At 37.9% G+C, this 19,760-nt stretch overlaps 1 protein-coding gene across 13 annotated transcripts in view; it reads left to right on the top strand.

Moving 5' to 3' along the window:
- Positions 1-19,760, top strand: part of TCF12 (transcription factor 12) — a 361,634-nt gene that overhangs the window by 153,135 nt on the left and 188,739 nt on the right. For all 13 annotated transcript variants that reach the window (XM_081290080.1, XM_081290083.1, XM_081290082.1 and 10 more), the window contains one exon: positions 19,165-19,267. In XM_081290080.1, the coding sequence (XP_081146206.1) occupies positions 19,165-19,267 (103 nt within the window). The remainder of the gene's footprint in view (positions 1-19,164; positions 19,268-19,760) is intronic.

Below are 19,760 nucleotides of genomic sequence, written 5' to 3'. Positions count from 1 at the left end.
TGTTGTCTATGTGTCTTCCTTTCTTGTAGTGTGGATCTGAAGTATTAGTTTCTACCCTATATTCTTGTAGTACACGTGCAGATTGTCTGTACCTCACCTTATTTCCAAACCCTGCTGGTGTCCCTCAATATATGCTACTGCAACTAAAGGTGGTGACCGCAGTAGCCTATGTAACTGGAGATGATAATGGAGGTGCCCCAAGATTGATTCAGTATCTTACAGAGATGGGACTGGTGGGTGGGGAGGTTACACTCTCTTTGGGATGCCTGCTCTGAGATGCAGCTGCTTCTAAGCCCTGTCTGTTGTCAAAAAGGTAGGGGCTACTGTGTGGGGAAGGCTATCGCGATGACTGCAGTGTCCCAAGATGGAAGTGGGTTAGTCTTTGGCCCCAAGGTTGTGGGGGAGCGAACTGGGGTCTTCTCTGGACCTCGGTCTTATCTGATCCAGGTCTGAGCTTCCGCACTTGTCTGCTGATTGGAAAGGGCAGTCCTGTGAAGGGGGTTGAGCTCTCAAGGGTGTCTGTTGGTGGCAGAATGGACCCGGGCCTACTGTGAGCCTGGATCCCGAGAAGCCTGTTGTGAGCAGATCTGGGCCAGTCTGGGTTAATAATTTTTTTTTTGGTTAATAATTTTTTTTAAAATATTTTTTTTAAAGAGAGAGGGAGGGAGGGAGGGAGGGAGAGAGAGAGAGAGAGAGAGAGAGAATTTTAATATTTATTCTTTAGTTATCGGCGGACACAACATCCTTGTTTTGTATGTGGTGCTGAGGATCGAACCCGGGCCGCACGCATGCCAGGCAAGCGCGATACCGCTTAAGCCACATCCCCAGCCCATTGGTTAATAATTTTTAATGAAGCATTTTATTTCCTTAGGTACTTGCAGTAGAAAGATATTCTACACTTTTCATGCACCTTGTGTTAGGACTTGTAGGTTTGACTTGCTGAAATTAACTTTCAAAATCTATAAGCAGGATTGTAATTTAATCCCAAAGACATTCTCTGCTTTTAAGATTTGTTTAAGTATAAATATAATAAAGAATTGAACAATGTAGAAGGTGGACATATACACTATGGAAAATGTTTGCTGAAAATAAGTCTCTTAGAAGCACCAAAAAAGAGATTTGTTCAGAGAATTCAACAAGAACTTTAAAAGCACGTGATAGTTAATATAACATAGAATACTGGTGCAGAATATTAAGAGAGTTTCTTAGTCACAGTTGTTATTCAGAGTTTATCTTGTAGTCTTGATTAGGTTACCTTGAGGTTAAGTGAAATGAGATCTGTCTTGCTACACTTGCCACTTTGTTAGTTATAATCCCCTGTGAATTGATAATTGGTATTTGGTATATGGCATCTCTCTTAACCCCATCTTTGCCAATCCTTTACTTACAGATCATAGGCAAGATATTTAACTTTTCTAGTCTTTTATCATCTATACAGTAGGCAAAGTAAGTATAAACTACATGATTTCTTAGTTTTTTAAAATCACATCATGTAACAGTTGGATTCAATATGTGTGTGTGTGTGTCTGTGTGTGTTTTGCATATCCTATTTAAGTGTCCTTTTTTCTATGAGGGCTATTAGAGTTGTTTTTGATTTTTCAACATATAGAACGACTTCAAACAGATAAAATCTGTTATACTAAATACCACGAAGCTACAGGCCAGAGAAGAAAGCATCAACTCTGATTTCTTTTACTGGGTGTTATTAGCATTTACTTAGATAAATTTGTGAGCATGGGTGGATTGAACTTAAGACTCAACAGAGTGAACATTTGGGGTGATCATTTGGTATCTCATGTTCAAAAGTTCTTCATAATCTTCCACACCAGTATTTCATGTATCTTAGTATCCTTTCTATCTCTAAAAGTTATTGATTCTTCTTCTCCTCATGCCAATTCAAGACTTTCTCTTCAGTTCAGGGTTAAAGTAATTCTGTGAAACTATTTCTTTTTCATGGGGCAGGGGCGGGAGGGGGGGGGACCTGACGGGATTTTTCATCACCTTATTGGAAATTTAAGCACTTAATTATACACCAAAGTTCTGTGCTGTTGTTGCCGTTAAAGTGTTTTTGGAAGTGGATCACAAAAATAGCCTTCCAAACAACAAAATAATTTGTATACTGGCAATATTTGGACAAGTACCATAAATTCATGTATATTGTATTTTCTGAATAGATTTTCCTATTTAATCATACTAAAATTAATTTATATCAAAACTACAACTGTGAAGTGTTTAGCTGTAATAAAAACACATACAATAAAAAATGTCAGTCTCCCTGTTAAGGTGGTTCATTACATATTAGCACCTGATCAGTTAAAGGATAATAGAAACTTAAAATACTGATTACTAAGTGGCTTTTTCAGATGTAGAACTGACTCATTAACTGTAGCATTGTTCATTTTTTATCTTCCTTAGTTTAATACTTTTTCTTAATCACCTACTGCCGCAGTCTTGGCTGGGCACAGAATCACGAGCCAATCAAGCAGGAACAAAACTTTATTTTGAAAAAGCCGCTAACACTCTCAGCGCCAGCAAGTCAAAAACCGGTCCTCCCACGAGGGTGTCCGACCGGAACCGCGCGCCGACCGGAACCCCCCCGTCTCCTCCCACCTCCTCCGGAATTCCCTCCTACTATCCTTCCCCAACCAATGGGAACTCTCCAGCAGTCCCGTAAAGTCCCGTAACTTGAGTCCGGTAGCAGGCCAAGGTGAACAGCGGGAGTCCAGTTTGCATATGAATGTAAATTTTAACATAATCATCTCAGTGGCTAGCTGGCGTCACTTTACAACCAAAGGTGCCATACATCGTATATATGCTTGTGGCTCCTAGCATCTGCCCCCTTCTGTTTAATTAAGCAACAAGCAATGTGGCTAGGGACCGTGCCTGGTAGGTTGTCCAATTTAACATATGGTTCTTACCCGTCATGGGAGAACTGACCTTTAGGCGTCAGCTTCCTGTCTTAGGTTGAATCCACTGTAATCAGAGCAACCCGTCGCTGACTACCGGTCCAGCATTCAGCCATGCTTGTGGATAGGCCTATGCACCAGTGGGGGGGTGAGGTTCTTGCCTCACCTCTGTTGGCCCCCAAATTTAGCCTTGGTGCCAGTGGGGGGGTGAGGTTCTTTGCCTCACCTCTGTTGGCCCCCAAATTTAGACCATCACTAGTAGAAGGGAGGAGGATACAGAAATGCCACGACACCAAGCCAATTGACGGCTCCTTTGGAAAAATTGCGTCACTGGTGACACCATCAGCAAAGATATGCCAGTATTACCACAATAAACATGGGGTGAGCTGGCAAGGAAATTGCATCACTGGTGACACCATCAGCAAAAATATGCCAGCAGTACCACAATTCGGTGCACCAGATGATATTTCACAATGTATGCAACTGATATATAGTCCAGGCAAGTTCTGCAAGCAGTTCAAATTGGAGGAGTCTATCAATATGTCCATATCCTCCCAAAGTAAATCAAGTCCTTGATAGCATTACTTGTTGAGTTATATTCATTGATGCATCAGTTTATACAGTTTACTGTGATAGCTATCATAGAAGCTGTAGTTTGGTTTTATCTCAGTCTTCACTGGAATTGGGATGGAGATGGAAATTCTGGCAATGATGGTAAAGAGACATTATCCTGAACAGAATTATTAAATATAATAAAAAGAAAAGGTGAAAGTAAACAAACAGATCTGTTAAACTCCTTTAAAAACAATCCTTAACAGCCGTTTACCAAATTTAAATTAGTAAACAAACAGATCTGTTAACCATCTTTAACAACAATCATAAACAGCTGTTCACCTAATTTAAATTAAACCATATAAATCACGTGAATAAAGAAAAAATTCGGATCCATTTTTTCATGAGCGCTCCTCATATAAGAAATATGGACATACATACATACAGACATACAACACAAAACAGAAGTGTGCACACAACATACAACACATAAGACAATAGTAAATAAAGGCCTTGTAACTATACCTAGGTGAAATCTCCATTGCAATGTTTAAAAACTCCACAGTCAAAAAATAAAACACAGTCAAAAAATAAAACTGATCAGAAAAACATTAACCTAGGTTTGTATGAGCTCAAAAAATAAATAAATAAATAAAATAAAATAAAATAGAACTTTATGGTGTGGGAAAAATGCAATAATAAAATAGATATTGAAAAAAAAAAAAACACCTTGGTTAATCACTGCCGCAGATGTAAGAATAGCCAAGCTGGAGCTCTGGATGTCAGCTGTTATGAATTTGAGTCAAATCATCTTCTTTTTCTGTAGAAATTGTTTTAGTTAATCTCTCTGGAATCCAAATCGGTTGTTGTTCATCCTGTGGGAAAACACAGACAGCACCCCGATTCCATACTATGACTGGATCGGGGCCTTTCCATTGTCCTGTTAGAATATCTTTCCAAAGTACCTTAGGCTTATGTACATTTTTGGGGTACAAGTGTCTTTCCGCAGCACTAAGTCCCGATGAATCTAAATTTAAAAAGTTTAGAGTAAAAAGGGTTATTTTAAGTTTATCTTTGGGGGATATATACCCCTTTCCAATTCCCTCCTTTTGTTTTAATAAGTACATTTTAATAGTTTGATGAGCTCTTTCAACTATGCCTTGTCCTTGTGGATTGTATGGAATTCCTGTTATGTGAGTAATACCAAATGATGAGCAAAATTGTTTAAAAGAGGAGGAAGTATAACCAGGACCGTTGTCCGTTTTTAACTGTTTTGGAACGCCCACAGTGGCAAAATTTTGTAAGCAATGAGCTATAACATCTTTAGTTTTTTCTCCGGCATGAAGGGAGCCCATCAAAAATCCGGAAGAGGTATCAACTGTAACATGTAAATATTTTAATTTTCCAAATTCTGGCAAGTGTGTGACGTCCATCTGCCAAATATGGTTAGGTATTAGTCCTCTAGGATTGACTCCAAGATTAACTTGTGGTAAAAATGTCACACAATTTTGACATTGTTTTATTATATGTCTGGCCTGTTCTTTAGTTATTTTAAAACGCTTTTGTAAAGTATTAGCTTTGACATGGAACCTTTTATGAAAATTTATAGCTTCTTCTATTGTGGAGAAAATATGTATGTCATGTGTAGATTTATCTGCTAGTTCATTGCCCATACTAAGGGCTCCAGGCAATCCTGTATGTGCCCTGATATGACCTATAAAGAATGGATCTTTTCGGTCCCAGATTAGACTTTGTATAGCAGAAAACAAAGAGAAAACAGTAGAAGAAGGTGAAATCCTACCAGCATCTTCAAGGGATATTATAGCATTAACTACATACTGACTATCAGAAAATAAATTAAATACAGAATCTTTAAACATCATAAAAGCTTGTAATACTGCATTAAGCTCTACCTTTTGAGCTGATTGTTTGGGAACTAAAAATGTAAAAGTTTGATCAGGAGTAACCACTGCTGCTGTACCATTGTTTGACCCATCAGTGAATATATTTGGAGCATTTATGATAGGGGTTTTTCTTGTCATTTTTGGAAAAACTACAGGATGCTTAGACCAAAAAGACAACAAAGGATTAGATGGTAAGTGATTATCAAATGAAACACTAGTTTTACACATGATTATTGCCCAAGTATTTAACTCATTAGCTAACTCATCAATTTGATCCATAGTATATGGAGTGATAATTTTATTGGGAGAAATCCCAAATACTCCCTTAGCTGCTTTTATTCCTTTGAGTATTAATTGTCCTACAGCCTCAGGATATCTAGTAAGAATAGTGTTAGGAGAATAAGATAAATGTATCCACAATAATGGACCTTCCTGCCAAAATACTCCTGTAGGAATATTTTTTGTTGGTAGTACAATAAATAATAAAGGCAAACTTATATCAATTCTATCCAAATGCATATTTTCCATATACGTTTCAATGATTTTTAATGTTTTTCTTGCTTCAGGCGTTAACATGCGGGGTGAATTTGGATCTGATGGACCTTTTAGAATATCAAATAAAGGTCCTAACTCTCCTGTTGGTATGCCTAGATAAGGCCTTATCCAATTTATGTCTCCCAATAACTTTTGAAAGTCATTAAGTGATTTGAGTTGATCTACTCGTATTTGAATTTTTGGTGGACGGACCATGGTTGAGGATAATAGAACTCCTAAATAATTAATTGGAAGATTTAATTGTACTTTATCTATTGCTATCTCTAGATTATAATTTTTCAATAAGTTTGTAAGTGTGGTATAACATTCTAGTAATGTGTTTTTATCTTTATGTGCCAATAACACATCATCCATATAGTGAAATATTTGTAGTTCAGGATTTTGGTTTCTAAGTGGCTGGATTGCTTTATTAACATAAATTTGACACATAGTTGGGCTGTTAGCCATCCCTTGAGGGAGTACTTTCCATTCATATCTCTGATCAGGACCTTCATGATTCAGTGCAGGGATAGTAAATGCAAAATGTGGACTATCCTCGGGATGAATTGGAATTGAAAAGAAACAATCTTTAATATCTATAACTAAAACATGCCAGGTTTTTGGTAAAGCAGACAATTGAGGAATCCCTGATTGAGCAGGTCCCATAATAACCATCTCATTATTAATGGCTCTTAAATCTTGTAATAATCTCCATTTACCAGATTTCTTTTTAATGACAAAAATGGGAGTATTATAGGGGGATACGGAAGGTTGTATATGTCCTTCCGCTAACTGTTGTCTGACCAAGTCATGGGCTACTTGTATCTTTTCTTTAGTCAAGGGCCACTGAGGAACCCACACTGGTCTTTCTGATTTCCAAGTAATTTTGATTGTCTCAGTGGCCCTTTCTGAAAACCCAATTCATGTCTATTTATTTCTTGATCTATTTGAATAGGTGCTGTCATACCTTGTTCTTGTTCTCTTAATCTTTTTTCTTTCCTAAAGCCTTGTTTAGCCCTAGTAGTGGGCGCGTTAGGATTGATGTTATTTGTTAATGTCAATCCTAATTGATCTAGGACATCTCGTCCCCATAAATTTACAGGAAGATGATCCAATACATAGGGCTGTATAGTTCCTTCACATCCTTCAGGATCCCTCCAATCTAATACCATAGCACTTCTATGGGGATTTGTTGCCACTCCTAGGCCTCGAAGCGTTTGAGTGGCTTGTTGTAATGGCCAATGTTTTGGCCATTCTTGACGAGATATGATGCTGAGGTCAGCTCCTGTGTCCAGCAGCCCATTAAAGTCATGTCCTTGAATTTTTAATTTTAGCATTGGGCGAGAATCTAAATTTAAAGACAGCATAGCCCAATCTACACCTGTGGAGCCTAATCCCTTGGAACCTCTTTCTACATTACAACTGGAAAATTTATCATGCAGGCTGGGTATTATTAATAACTGTGCTATTCTATCTCCTGGTGAAATTACTGATATACCTCTTGGAGAACTAGCTATAATTTTTATTTCACCTTCATAATCGGGATCAATTACCCCAGGACTTATCGTAAGTCCTTTTAGTGTAGAAGAACTGCGTCCCAATAATAAGCCTACTGTTCCCTGGGGAAGAGGTCCTTTTACTCCTGTGGGAATGATTTGAACTCCCATCTCTGGAGTTAGTACTGCTCTGGCAGAGGAGCAGATGTCCAGCCCTGCGCTCCCTCTAGTTTGTCTGATGAGGGATTTAATGGATAATGCGTCCTGGGCACTACCTTGATGGTGCTGTTGGGTTCCTCCATTGCCCCATATATTTGTGGTTTTGGGCCCCGGGGCATTGGGCCCTCTAGTCCGTTTTTTGGCAACGGAGCCTGATACCTTTCTCCATGATATCGTGGGTAAACACTTGGTCTTTGTCCGTTTTTTGATAACGGAATACCCTCTATGGTGGTTTGAGAACGGCATTCATTAGCCCAATGTTTCCCTCTATGGCATCGTGGGCAAATACCCGGTATTCTATTCCTTTGATACCCCGCTTTGTTAAACCCTCCTCTTATGGGGCAACTCCTTTTAAAATGTCCTGTTTGATTACAATTATAGCATGTTTTTGGCCTGGCATCTAAAGCCTGTTGTACTGTTGCTAAGACTTGCCCTTGTTCATTAATGTCTCTACATAATTTAATATATGTGTTTAAATCTTCATGTCTCCATGGTCTAATGACCTCTCTGCAGCAACGATTTGCTTGGTCATAAGCCAGTTGTTTTATAAATGGCATTACCTGTTCTGTATTACCAAATATCCTAGAGGCTGACTGAATAAGTCTATCTACAAATTCAGCGTAAGGTTCATTAGTTCCTTGTATTACCTTAGATAATTGACCTTGTAAGTCTCCATGCCCCTGTAAAGTTTTCCATGCCCTAACTGCATCTACAGCAATCTGTGCGTATACGCCAGGGTCATATTCAATTTGCTGTCTTTGACCCTCATAAGGTCCCTTCCCCAAAAGCATGTCCATATTTCTTTGAGGGTACCCAGCTTCTGCATTTCGCCTAGCTGTCTCCATGCAAAATTCCTCATTGGCAACCTTCCATAACAAATATTGTCCTCCGTTTAGCACAGATCGACACATGTTAGCCCAATCTGCTGGTGTCATGTCCAAGTTGGTAACAGATTCAACCATGCTTATTGTGAAGGGAGCTTGCGGCCCATAGGTCATTACAGCCTCCTTTAATTGCTTTATTGTTTTGAAATCTAAAGCACGGTGAATTCGTTGCCCTCCTGCCTGCTCAAGTACAGGGCATGCTAATCTTTGGGGTCCTGCCTCAGAATTCCGTCCATCAACTACGGTAGTTGAGGGCCGCTCAGCGGTAGATGGAGCTGTTGGCTGAGTTACGCCCTCTGGTGATAGAACGGAGTTGGTAGCAACCTCCTGTTGTAATTCTCCACCTGATGGCTGCTTGTCCTCTAAGCTTGCTTTCTTTAAATTCTCCTCTGTCTGACTAGCTTGAGAGACCTTCTCTTTTGCTTGACCTAGCGTTTTTTCTACCATAGTCTGGACCTCTAACAATTTACTTAACAGTTTTTCGGTTTGTTTTTTATTGGATTCTAATCTACTATAACCTAACCCAATAAGGTAGGATAAAACAAAGCCGAAGCAGAATGAAACAAAGACGGAGCAGACAATGGTTGTATCAATTTTCTCTTTCTCAGGGCTGAATAACTTCAAACCTTGAGCCAACCATTTTTTCCAGTTCGCCTGAGAAAATTCTAGGGCTAGGGAGCTCGAAATGAAAACAAAATAAATCAAAACAAGAACACATTGTTTTCTGAGAAGGTCATCCATCCTGTCGCCTTCCCTCAGGGGCGAGCAATTTACTCACCTCTAAGCTTCAGGCGTTCCCCGCACGGGCCGCCAAATGCCGCAGTCTTGGCTGGGCACAGAATCACGAGCCAATCAAGCAGGAACAAAACTTTATTTTGAAAAAGCCGCTAACACTCTCAGCGCCAGCAAGTCAAAAACCGGTCCTCCCACGAGGGTGTCCGACCGGAACCGCGCGCCGACCGGAACCCCCCCGTCTCCTCCCACCTCCTCCGGAATTCCCTCCTACTATCCTTCCCCAACCAATGGGAACTCTCCAGCAGTCCCGTAAAGTCCCGTAACTTGAGTCCGGTAGCAGGCCAAGGTGAACAGCGGGAGTCCAGTTTGCATATGAATGTAAATTTTAACATAATCATCTCAGTGGCTAGCTGGCGTCACTTTACAACCAAAGGTGCCATACATCGTATATATGCTTGTGGCTCCTAGCACCTACTGTGCTTGTCACTTGTGGTAGAGCTGAGAGTGATTTGGCATAGATCTCAGATAACTGTTATCAAGTCAGTGCACTTCTCTTTTCCAGAGGAATGTTAACTGAGTAAGACAGTCTGTCTGTCTGTAACAAAATATCTGATCTACTGTAAGGTTTATTTGGGCTCCCAGTTTTGGAGGTTTCAGTCTGTGGTCTGCCAGCCCTGTTACTTTTGGGCCTGTGTAAAGGCAGTACAGGTGTCAGGGAGGAAGCTGCTTACTTCATAGCAGCCAGGAAGCAGAGAGAGAGGAAGAGGAGCATTCATGGTCTCAGTGTCCCTTTCAAGGGCACACCACAGTGATCTCATTTCCTCCTAATAGGCCCCACCTCCTAAAGATTCCACCACCTCCTAATAGTGTCACAAGCTGGGACCAACCCTTTGAGGGAAACTTATCTAAACCATACAACCTTTAAGCTTTTGTTTAAAAAAAAAAAAAAGCATAGCCTTATATGTTTAGATGTTTATTTTGGTGATTTATCTTAGTGATAAGTACATAATAAGGATACTTTTCTTTTAAACTTCATTTATTTTTATTTGTTTTATTTCCATTTTTTTCTCACTTTGAGATTCAGGCATCCTCTGGAGCTTGCTGTGGCTTTTGGCAAATTTCATTGGTTTTTGCCCTTAAAGGTGATTCAGTTTCATAACTTAATGTGAAATCCTTTGGCTCTTGGAATAACCAAAAGTCCCTGTTTACTTGTTCAAACCAGTTAGGTATGTTACTACCTGATAAGCTTTCTTTCTGATAGTTACTACTGTTCTGTTAGGAAACAGATTGAACATTTATAGAATCTTAGGCTCTGCAGCATTTTAAAGATTTAACAGTTGAAAACTCCCTCCCTCTGTCATTTATTGAGCATTTGCCATGTATGTGCCAGACATTGTTCTGATAATTCAGTTGTGAAAAAAGAGAAACCAGACTTGGTCCCTGCCCACTTAGAATTGTAAGATATAATAATCTGTAGCTGGAATGATAATGGCTAGCATTTATTATGTGTTTTCTATGTTCTGGGAACTTAAGTGCAACAGATATTAACTCATTTAATCCTTTTGCAACCTCCTGTAAGGCTAGGGTATTATTATTATTATCCCTATTATACAAACAAGGAAACATAGGCAAGAAAGATTAATTTGCTCCAAGTCAAACAGCTAGTATGTAGCAAAGGTGGAGTTCAGATCTGCCAGTCTGGCTCCAAAAAATTCCACATTTCTACTACGCTGTACTATGCAATTATAACAGATAATTGTGGCATAATTTAAGCGGATAATTAAATATGCAATTTTAAGAAGTGTGAACAGGAGTGTGATGAAAATGCTTACTGCCTAGGGAGCATAGAATGAGCTCACCTGATTTGGTCAGGTTAGGATCAGGGAAAGCTTTTCTGGGAAAGTATATCTTTATTGAAAAAGTCTTTTTTCCCTTCCCTTTCCAATATTGAAAAGTATTAGAATATTCTAAAATAGAATTTAGACAATTGTTTTCATACAAAAAAAATTTTTTTTAAATGCTGGTTACACTTTTTTTTATGGGCTGGGTGAAATAATTTTTTAAAATGAGGTATTTAAAAACATAACCCCAGCTGGACAGTGTAAAATGCCTGTAATCCCAGTGACTCAGGAACCTGAGGTAGAAGGTTCACAAATTCAAGACCAGCCTCAGCAGTTTAGTGAGGGCCTGTGCAACTTAGCAAGACCCTGTTTCAAAATAAAAAATGAAAAGGGTTGGGGATGTGGGTCAGTGGTTAAGCCCTTCATGGGCTCATTATACTGTAAACTCACCGTCTTCCAAATTAACCCAGGAATAATGGCCATATGCCTGTAATCCCAGCCCAGGAAATCCTGAGGTGGGAGAATACTTGAACCCAGAAATTCAAGGCCTTCCTGGGCAATTTAGTGAGACCTCATCTCAGACAGAAGGGAAAAGATCATATGTTTTACTTCTACAAAATACCAAATAAAATAAATAGAACTAGATTATTGGTATAGGTTTTTTTTTTTTTCATTTTGTGATGGAACAAAATACTTGATTATGTGCTCGTTTAAATATGGAAGCAGCTTTGATTGATCACTTGGGGTCTACTGTCATAGTATAGCAGAGATTAATGTTTCTAAATTTCTTGCACCATAAAATGAGCCTAGACAGAAGTGTGAAATGCTTTTTATAGAACACATTTCATAATATCAAAGCATTTACGAAGTGTTACATACTCACAAATGAACCTGAGTTATAAATTAAATTTCTCTATGTATCAATTTTATTATAATGATTTCATTGATTATTAATCTCTTGAGTGTTTTTCCCTCTTCCTTTCCTTCCCTTCTTTCTTCCTTCATACTAGAGATTGAACACTGGGGCTCACTGTTGCTAGGCAAGAACTCTACCGCTGAACTATATCCCAGTTCTACAAATATTTTTATTTTTGAGATAGGGTCTTGCTAAGTTGTGGAGGTTGGCCTCAAACTTGAGATTCTTCTACCTCAGCCTCCTGAGTAGCTGGGATTACAGGAGTGCAGCACAGTGCCTGCAAAGTGCTTTTAATTTTTATCATGAGATCAGAACAGGATATATTTTTTTTGTGGTCAATAGTATACTGAGAAGTTAGTCTAATAAATGATTCCAATAGTATTGCTTTGCCTTTATTTTATTTTTCAATTAGGAATTATCCTTTCTTTTAAATAACTTTATTTTATTTATTTATGTGGTGCTTAGGATTGAACCCAGTGTCTCACACATGCTAGGCAAGCACTCTACCACTGAGTGACCCCAGCCTTTGCTTTGCCTTTATTATGGGTATCAACTCATATATGAAAAATCTCATATTTATTAACAGTCTGCTGTTTTAAATTCCTAGTTATCTAACCTATATCTTTTATTGAAGCTCTATGAGAAGTTATCTTCCATTAAAAAAACATGCATATATAATATTATTTTGCTATTCTAATCACTTTGGATTTTCTCTTAACTGTGGGATTTCTTTCTACTTTTTGCTTATCTGGAAATTTGTGTTGTTTTAATGTGGTTCTGGGGTGGAGCTTGGAAGGGATCCCTGTCTAAGCTTGAATTTCTCTTGAGTTAGTCAGGTTTTTTTTGGGGGGGGGGGACCAAAATACCTGAAAACAGCAAATTAGAGGAGGAAAAGTTTATTTTGGCTCACAATTTCAGAGGTTCAGTTCATGGACAGCTCACTTTGGGGCTGAGATGAGGCAGAGTATCATGGGGGAAGGAAATGGTGGTGGAGCACTTTCCATTGTTAATAATAGCCGGGAAGCTGAGAAGCCATAGGGAAGATGAACCTTTCCAGGGCACACCCCTTGTGACCCATCTCCTCGAGCCACATCCCACCTGTTTTCAGTTACCACCCAGTTAGTCCTTTCAAAGAAGGATGAATTGATTAGGTTTCAGCTCTCACAGTCCAATCATTTCACCTCTGAACATTTCTGCATTTGCATAGGAACTTGTGTGGGAAACCTCATATCCACACTGCGGTATTCTACCCCTGGCCCCCAAAAGTTTATGTCTATCTCATAATGTAAAATACATTTAGTTCATATCCAAGAGTCTGGATAGTCTTAACAATTCTAGCATTACCCAAAAGTTCACATTCAGTTTTACTTGAGACTCGAGGCAAATTCTTGACAGTGAGCCCTTTAAAGATCAAAAACATGTGACGTATACAACATTTCTTTTTCAAAGGGAGAATATAGGCATAGGAAGACAGGATGTGACCAAAACAAGACCAAAACCCAGCTAGGCAAACAGGTCTTGTAATGTCACCTGCATAATCTAGGAAACATGGTGTTGAGATGCTCTCTAAAGGGCTTGGACAGCCCTATTCCTTTGACATTGCTGGTTACAGCCCACATGACCTCTCTTTTTCAGTCTGGCTATCTCTGCTGCATACAGCTATCTTTGTCAGACAGTGTATGTTACTGGCATCTCTTAACTCCTGGGGTCTCTGTTTCAGCTTTGGTTTTACCTACACAGTTTCATACCTCACCCTGTATGGGTTGTCTCTGGAGATTCTGACCCTCTTACTTATTGCCTGGCCTCCTTTATCAAAGACCTTCCTTAAAATCTCAGTGGGTGCCTCTGTGACCTCTTAAGTACAGCATTCTGCATTCCTGAAGAACCAGCACCAAGCAGTGACACCAAGGTCTGCTGCTAGCTCACATGGTAGCTGGGTCCCCAGGTATCACATCTGCAGTGGCCTCTGAGAAGCTTAAAACAACTGCCTAGGCCCCACCTGTTCAAGGGAGGTACACTGGGTTCTCAAAGGAAAAATTCCTTTCAGACCCTTGAGTCTGCGGTGGATGTGGTCTTAGAAATTCCTGAGAGGTCCTCAAGCCATCTTACCTTTTTCTCTGTGTAAACTACTTAGCATCTGTGTCATGACTGTAATCTCTACAACAAGCAGACCTTTCTTGACCCCAGTCTTACAAACACTTTTCTGGCCAAATCTGCAAGTTTTAAAAATCTTTCAGCTCGGCCTACAGAATGGGAGAAAATAATTACCACATGCATCCCAGAGCATTAATATCCAGGATATAAAAAGAACTCAAAAAACTTAATACCAAAAAAACAAATAACCCAATCAATAAATGGGTGAAGGAACTGAACAGACACTTCACAGAAGAAGAAATACAATCAGTCAACAAATATTTGAAAAAATATTCAACATTTCTAGCAATCAGAGAAATGCAAATCAAAACTACACTGAAATTTCATTTCACTCCAGTCAGAATGGCAATTATCATGAATACAAGCAACAATAAATGTTAGCGAGGATGTGGGGGAAAAGATACACTGATACATTGTTGGTGGGACTGCAAATTGGTGCAAATTCTATGGAAAGCAATATGGAGATTCCTCAGAAAAACTTGAAATGGAACCACCATTTGACCCTGTTATCCCACTTTTCAGGATAATCCCAAAGGATTTAAAATCGGTGTACTGTGGCGATAGAGCCAATCGATGTTTATGGCAGCTTAATTCACAAAACCTAAACTATGGGACCAAACTAGGTCCTCTTCCACAGCTGAGTAGGTAAAGAAATTGTGGCATATATGCCCGATGGAATATTTCTCAGGCTTAAAGAAGAATGAAATTATGGCATTTGCTAGTAAATGGATGGAACTGGAGAATGGAGAATATCATGCTAAATGAAATAATCCTTTAAGGACAAATGTTTTCTCTGATATACTTTGGATTAGACAGAGAAGAGTGAAGGAAGGGGAGAGGGTATGGGGGTAGGAATGTTAATAGATTAAATAGGACATTATTATCCTATGTGCGTGTAGGATTATATGACTCTACATTATGTACAAACAGCAGAATGAGAAGTTATACTTCATTTATATATGATGTGTCAAAATGTACTCTACTGTCTAGAATAATTAATTAGGACAAATTAAAAAAATTAAAAATTCTTCAGTTCAGGGCTGGGGCTGTAGCTCAGTGGTAGAGTGCTTGCCTAGCATGTGTGAGCACTGGATTTGAGCCTCAGCGCCATATTAAATAAATAAATAATACAATAATATTATTTTAAAAATCCTTCAGCTCTGTTTTCTGCTCCTTTTTCTCACAATAAACCTGGCTAAAAACTACCAGCAAAATCCATGCCACTGACGGAATGCTGTGCAGCCTTAAATTTTTCTCTACCAGAATAATGAGTGTATCATTTTAAAATTCAGCATCACACAATCTAAGAAAGTGTACAAAACATAGACAAGTTTTTTGCTAGAATGTAACATGAATGGCCTCTAGTCCAATTCACAGTAAAATCATATTTCCTCTGAAACCTCATGAGCACAGTCTTTACCATCTTCATTTAAAAAAAATTTTTTTTAACTTGTAAATGGACACAATATTTTTATTTATTTATTTTTCTGTGGTGCTGAGGATTGTCCTCATGCTTGCGAGGCAAGTGCTCTACCACTGAGCTACAACCCCAGCTCTACTGTCTGCATTTTGATGTTTTATAAGGTCTACTTAAAACAATTCGAAGCCTTCTCCAGCCTGCATCTTCATACTTTTGCAAACTTCTCTCACAAACCAGCTTCAAAGGCTTCTGAATCACATGGTCAGGCTTCCATGGCTGTGACCAAAATACCCAAGGAGAACAACTTAGAAGACAGAAGTGTTATTTGGGCTCATAGTTTCAATGGGGAAGTGTAGGCTGACAGCATTCCTCTGTTCCTGAGGTGAGGCAGAATATCATGGCAGAAAACTGTTCAGCTTATGGTGCCAGAAAGCAGATATACTAGCCTTGCTCCACCTGTCTACAATTACCATTTAGTTCATTCAAAGTAGAATGAACTGACTAGATTACAGCTCTCACAGTCGAATCATTTCACCTCTGAACATTCCTGCGTTAACAGAGGAGATTTTGGAGGATACTTCATATCCAAACCATAGCATTTCTCTTCCATATTTGAAAGAGATCTTTATTTCCATACTGTCCTAAGTTCTTGCTATTAGAAATGTTATCCATGAACTAGCAGTATCAACTTACCCTTTAGAAATGCATCTCAGGCCCCATCTCCAACCTTATGCATCTTAACATGCATTTTAACAAAGTCTGTGTTGTGGGGTAGGATTCTTCAAGTTTGCAAAGCACTGCTCTAGGTATCATCCACCTGGATGATTCATTAACAAGCTAATAGATATTTATGGATCTTTCTAGAACTGACAGTAAAAATGTGGCCTATGGTAATCTTTGTAAATTATTTCTAAGTATTCATCTTGGCTCACTAAAAGTTATATTCAAGGTAGGATCACAACTACTTTGTAGAATATGGATAGTGAGTAATCTCAAATAGACTTTGAAGTGAGGTTTTGGTCTAACACTATGACAGGCATTTCTGAGTCCTGTCTTTTTGTTCCCTTCTCCAGTAGCAGTTTGCATTTGTAGATGAAGAACTATTTCTTTCTTGCTTCTTAGGCAATAGATTTTAAAGGAAAATGTATTTATTAAGATGAGCCTCTAAATATGTGAGGGGGTACTGTTTAAATTTCTATTAATATTTATTTTAAATCTGGCAATTATGCCTTATTTTTTAATATATGGATTAATAGTATATGCATATATGGTCTGGGGTTGTGACTCAGAGGTAAAGTGCTCGCTTAGCACATGTGAGGCGATGGGTTCGAACCTCAGTACCACATAAATAAATAAATAAACAAATAAATAAATGTATTTTGTCCAGCTACAACTAAAAAAATTTTTTTAAAAATAGTATTTGCATATAATAAATGAGATGACAGTTATTGAGGGCTCATATTCAAATCTTACATGTAAAGGAAAAAAAGCTCATACTTTTGACTGCTACTCTGTGATGTACCATGCCAGTCCAAGATTTTATATGTGGAATTGTCAAGCAGTTGATTGCTGGGAAATAATATTGTAGTAAATTCTGTTCTATTTCTTGGATTATGTGGTTGTGTGTGAATAAAGGACAGTATTTACTATATTTTTGTATGGTTGAAGGTTAAATATTTATTGTATTCTTTGGTCTGGGGACAGAAAGTCAGCCATGTTAAATGATAATCTATAAAGTTAATAAACTATGTACAATAATTTGACAGATCATAAATATGTATTTTAAAACAGATTATTTGTTTGCAGGTGCTTTAGGAAATAATTGTAAGTCAACTTCAGTGTTTTTATAGTTGTGAAAGGAAAAGAAAGCTCTTTTACTATACCAGAATGAAGAGAAGTAAAATTGAGGAATGCTGAGAACATCATCATTTAATTAACCTTTGGCTTTCAAATGTACTGTGAACAATTAGTTGATGTACAAACACATTGCAGTTAGCATTTTTCTAGGGTAATATTGTTTATGATAATAAGCATTATTTCAGTAAGTGTTTTATAGATTTTGATGCATTATTTTGACCTTGTGGCTAAAAATGGCAGTAGGAATGGGTATCAGAGAGAATATCCAGATATTTGCAAGTTCATTTTAAGAATAAAAGTAAACTTCATGGAGTGATCTTTCTGGAAACCATCCTATTTTGTATACAGCTTCTGTTGCTTTTGGCTGTCCCATTTGGGACTAGGGTTGTGGTTTTTGAGGGCACCCTTGTGGTCATTACCAAGTTGTAAATCTTACCCACATACTTTTTATGTTTGTCACATGTGTTATCAGTGATTCTAAAGAAGATAGAAATGAAACAGAGATTCATTTGGGAGTTAGCACCCTTAGAAGAATAGTTTTAAAACTGCATGGCAGAAGGAGTTGTGACATGCATCTATAAGCAGTTGTAATGATTTGATAGTTACTTAGCTCTTGGTTCCTAGCCCTTTGGTTGAACTGTGAACATGCTTACAAAGATAGTGAGGCCTGTTTCAACCCCATTAATGTCTTCTTGAACGTTAGCCTGCAGTTTGGATAATGATAAATGTTCAGTGACTGATTTTATAGTCCCAGGGGATTCTGGGTGGTTTCTGGTTTCTGTGAGGCAGAGCAATTTTCTCTCTTACTTGGGCCTCTTCTAAGTTTTTTTTTTTTTTAATCTTTATTATGTGGTTTTAAAATGGCAAAGGGATAGGTATCATCTGCATTTTCAATTAACTGTTATTCAAATACTTGTTTAGAATCAATATGATTTTGGAGGTGATACTATACTTTGTGTAAGAGTCTGAGAAGCAGGAGTTTTTCAGTAAACTTTATCTTGCCCGTGTTTTGCTTTTAGAAAATCTGGTAAGCTATAAAGAGAAATTTAGTAATAGCTGTGTGAAATGATAGCATTAGCTTTATTGTCTTCATGGTGTTTGCAATTTCTTTTTTCAAACTTAAGCATTTTAGTCGGTTATATTTATCAACTGTTCTTTTTTACTTAGTTAAGTTTCTACTTGTTATGCAAATAGTAGAAGAAATATAAACAGACCTTTGTTGTTAAATAATTGTTTGCCATTTAGGAAAGAATTTATTCCCAATATACTGATTGTGGTTATTTTTAGTATTTTAGATAACACTAATTGCCCAATCCTTTGTTCATAAGGTGAAAGAGCAGAGAAAGAATAGTGATAATCATTTTTCTAATTTATAAGAATTGAATGATCCATAGAACTCTCCTTTTGAATGTAATGAGATCATAAAGATAATTTTAGTAATAGTTTATAGAATTTTGATAGCTCCTCTCTCTTGTCAGAAGCACTGATTAAAAACATTGGGTTTATGGTATTTTGTTTTCAGAAACTTAACTTTTCTTTAAGATCAATCAATAATTTTTTTTTTTTTTTACTTTAAAACCTTAAGAGGAGCAGTAAAAGAAATACTATGCTATTCTGCTTTTAAATGATAAATGAGGATCTTGGTTAGGAATAACTATTTGTAAGTCTATGTATTAATTAGGTGAGTGTCTTTATGCTCAGTTAGTACAAATAATCTCTTTAATACTCTGGTCTTTTCCCCCCTAGGGTTTTACAGACAGCCCTCATTACAGTGATCACTTGAATGACAGTCGATTAGGGGCCCATGAAGGCTTGTCCCCAACACCTTTCATGAACTCAAATCTGATGGGTAAGTTGGTGATTTTCTGCAAGTATTCTCAAAGTCCCTGTGGTCAGAGAAATTTTTAATTCCCTTGTTCAAGAAGGACACGTAAGTATCCCGAACAAATTTTCTGAGTTTCTAGAGGCTTCTAGGGCTTTCCTGTTTAGGTTCAGCTTGAAGAACAGCATCCAGAAATTTGGAATCTTCTTATAGATAATGCACTCTCGCTATTGGTATCAAAAAGAAAATAACAGTATTTTAACTCACTTTTGACATTGTCTGTGTTACCTCAAAGCATTGCATATTTTCTGTTTTCTGGGGCAGGTGGTAAGCATTATTTCAGGGGTGCTTGTAATTTACTGTTTGTCTTAATAATTGTATGTATGTGGTAATTAAAAATATGATAGAACAGTGATTTTAGGCAGATTTTACTCATATTTGACAATATTTCTTTTGGCACTGTTTGATTAAAAGCTAATGGTATGTTTAGTTATTGTGGAGATTGTGTTAAGCACTTTAA

The sequence above is a fragment of the Spermophilus citellus genome, assembly GCF_964194105.1.
Source record: "Spermophilus citellus genome assembly, chromosome: 4".
NCBI classification, from domain to species: domain Eukaryota; kingdom Metazoa; phylum Chordata; class Mammalia; order Rodentia; family Sciuridae; genus Spermophilus; species Spermophilus citellus.
This window is presented reverse-complemented; position numbering and strand designations above follow the sequence as displayed.